Raw genomic sequence first — 3,147 nt, 5'->3', positions numbered from 1 at the left:
TATATCTTAGAATTATTGGGAGTTAATTGTTGTTTATTTATAATATTAGGAAAATTTTCCATAAATTTTATGGATCTTAAGAATTGGAGTTATTCTTTCTTGATATATTTTATATCCCATAATTAATTAAATCCTATATAAATTATTAATATATTGGTTAGCTCCTTTAGAAATAATTAAAATAGTATCTAAATATACTATAAAAAATTTCATGTACATATTGATAAAAAATCCGTTCATATTAAAATTTACTCGGAACCTTTTATTTTAGGAAGGAGGGCCTCAAGCGTAGGAAGTACAAATAAATAGTATGAAATGTTTATAATCACAATATCACATTACATCCTTAAGAAAAAAAGATAACACAAGCCTAATTGTTGGCCATAAGCAATGAAGCAAGGCAATCAACTACCATATTCTGATATTCCCCTCTCTATATTCTATAAACATGGGACACGCTAACCTCCCATTTTGGAATATATTTTTGTCTTGGAGACATTTCATTTCGTTTATAATTTGAAAAAACAATACAAATGCTATGTACATATATGACACAGATTTTATTTATGCAAAAAAGTTATAACTTTTTTGTAATTAAAAGAAAAAAAAACATATGTGAAGTAAATTAATAATATGATGAAGAGAAATTAACTGAAAAACATGATTATAAAAATGCTAAAAGATTTTTTTTCTAGGAGTAAGACATGGTAAGATAAAAAAATTATGAGAATAATCTTTGAGGCACAAAGATAATTAAAATAAATTTTGCTTTTTCTAAATTTTTTTTTTCATACATATAATCAGAAGAAAAAAAAATCAAATCACAAAAATTCAGTCATTAAAAATAATAATAATAATAATAATGTAATTTATCTTTTGATTAACGAGGTCTGTGTGTATCCCGAGACACAGTAGAAGCCATGAAGCACAGTAGAATAGTACTACTCTCCGTGAAACAAGGAGACATTAAACAGAGAATGTGAATTTGCACCAAAACTATCTATATTTAGATTTCCACCAAAACGGTTACAGCTGGCATACCCATCGTACACTCCGAAAAAGTCGAGGCTACATTCCATACTGAATAGATGGAAGTAAGAGAAAAAGAAGAAGAAAATGATGATAGATAAAAGAAATAATATAAGAAAAAAAATTAGAAAGAAAATTGAGTATATAATAATAATAACAACTCCCATTTAGAAAGCACTATAGCTAGAATCATAGATGAAGTTCTTTAGCCTCTCAGATATCCTCGCAGCTCCGTTGGCAGATTCCCTGTCCTGAACAATGCAACCAGACTCAATTATATGAGAAATTATTGCATGATTCAAACTATAATTCCGGTCATTTTTTTCTGCTGCATAGGATTCTTAATTTATAAAAAGAGTTAATAACATATGTCATAAAAATTGATGGGAAGCATAGTACTCCTTAATCATATAATAATTTCTCTAGTTACATATATACAAATGAAAGATCAAATAGTGGTTGGATTTATAGCTCACCTGACAGTGTATTGAATGGAAAACTGCACCTTCAATAACTTTATAACTGGCGTTAACAACATCTACTCCTTCTTCATGAAGAACACGAATGGTTTCACTGAACATAAACTGACAATCGAACCCAGTTATTAGAACAACCTCTAAGGCTGAACCCATTTGTTGGATCTCAATCCGTGGAGAATTTAACCGCACGGTCCTTCCACCATTATTCATTCTCACATTTGGCCTTTCAATTCCTAGTAGCATGTTCTTCTTGTCCTTCATTTTCTCCAGATTAATCTGTAATTTCTTTATGTAGTTTGTGGCTTCTTCTAGCTGATCCGGCAGTGAAATGGCCTCCTACAACAGATTCAAACGAAAGAATAATCATCTGTCAAACTAGGAAAAAGATTCTTGAACACTCAAGAGGTGTAGAGACACCTAGAGAGAGGTATGTAAAGAAATAATAAATAAGTGATTGATATGTTGGCCATATGATATGACTAGAAAAAAAGATAGAGGGAAATGAGAAATATCATTGAGTTATTTGCATTCTTTGAATGTGTAATAAGCAGGGTCTCGTCCAATTATTACTATTTAGTATTTATTACATGAAAAAAATAATATTTGGACACCTCAAGATGTAGACACCATGAGATCGAAGAGATAGAAAAATAAGAGAAATATAAGTGATGGATAAGATTGATGATATGGTGCAACAGAAATAGAAAGATATATAGAGAGAATTAAGAGGTTTTGGTGAAGTGTTTGTAATATTGAGTGTCAAAATATCACTACTCTTACTCTTACTGCATATACATGTATATAGCTTTACTTGTATAAAATATATAAGCAGCTAAGAGAAGGTGTGTAGAGTAAAAGAGGGGAAAACCTTTGAACTTTGATGAGGCACAAGTGAGTTGAGTTCGCGGAAGAGAGCTTTCATTTGATTTCTTCTATTCCTCTCAATGATTTTTCTTTCCACTCTGGATGAACTAGGGTTGTTCTCCATGTCAATATTCTAGCAGCAGATATCTGTATGGTTCAACTTCAACAGCTGAAAATACTCATTCCATGAAAAGAGAACGCTTCTCATATAATAGTGTCAGTTCTTTTGAATCAGTCATGTCTTTTAGAAAAGCAAGATAATATTATTAGATGCTGCTGATCAGAGTTCAGTGATTGGAATGGTGGTGGGGACGCATTGTCGTGGCCTAGCTAGCTTTGGTCATATGCCTTAAAGTTTACTGTTTCTTTTCGATTATTAAAACATTTTTAAGTGAACACTTGAATTGTTTGTAACAAAGAAATTCATCACATGATTACCAAAGAAGAAATGCTGTTTGCTGACTTGACTCCTGCAACCTTATCATTTCTATTTTTTTTTATTTCCAAAGGATGCCCATCCTATCATCCTTATAGCAAACTTGTGCATCTGATTCAGAGTTTCTTTAACAGAAACTGTCTCCTTAGGTTGAATTATGTCTTCAAAACAGTGCATGCTGACTTCTTTGCAACAATGGCTCACTCCGAACCTTTACGACTAACTGGTATTCATAGCCTCCCTCCTATGTGTGTTTGTTATATACTTAATTAAGGATTTAGTTGTTGGACCTTCTATTAATAAGGTCCCTCCTTTGCTGCTTGATATGATTAGTGCTCT

The 3,147-nt window shown here is 31.5% G+C and overlaps 1 protein-coding gene across 1 annotated transcript; it reads right to left on the bottom strand.

Annotated features, from left to right (window-relative positions):
• Positions 1–984: 984 nt before the first annotated feature.
• On the bottom strand, positions 985–2,587 carry LOC114386593 (transcription factor bHLH162-like). The gene is made up of 3 exons (XM_028346614.1): positions 2,377–2,587; positions 1,506–1,844; positions 985–1,280 (listed from the first exon to the last, which is right to left on the bottom strand). The coding sequence occupies exons 1-3, from the start codon at positions 2,494–2,496 to the stop codon at positions 1,197–1,199; spliced, it is 543 nt and encodes a 180-aa protein (XP_028202415.1). The 5' UTR covers positions 2,497–2,587; the 3' UTR covers positions 985–1,196.
• Between the last annotated feature and the right edge of the window lie 560 nt (positions 2,588–3,147).

This window comes from Glycine soja, chromosome 15 (assembly GCF_004193775.1).
Source record: "Glycine soja cultivar W05 chromosome 15, ASM419377v2, whole genome shotgun sequence".
NCBI classification, from domain to species: domain Eukaryota; kingdom Viridiplantae; phylum Streptophyta; class Magnoliopsida; order Fabales; family Fabaceae; genus Glycine; species Glycine soja.
This window is presented reverse-complemented; position numbering and strand designations above follow the sequence as displayed.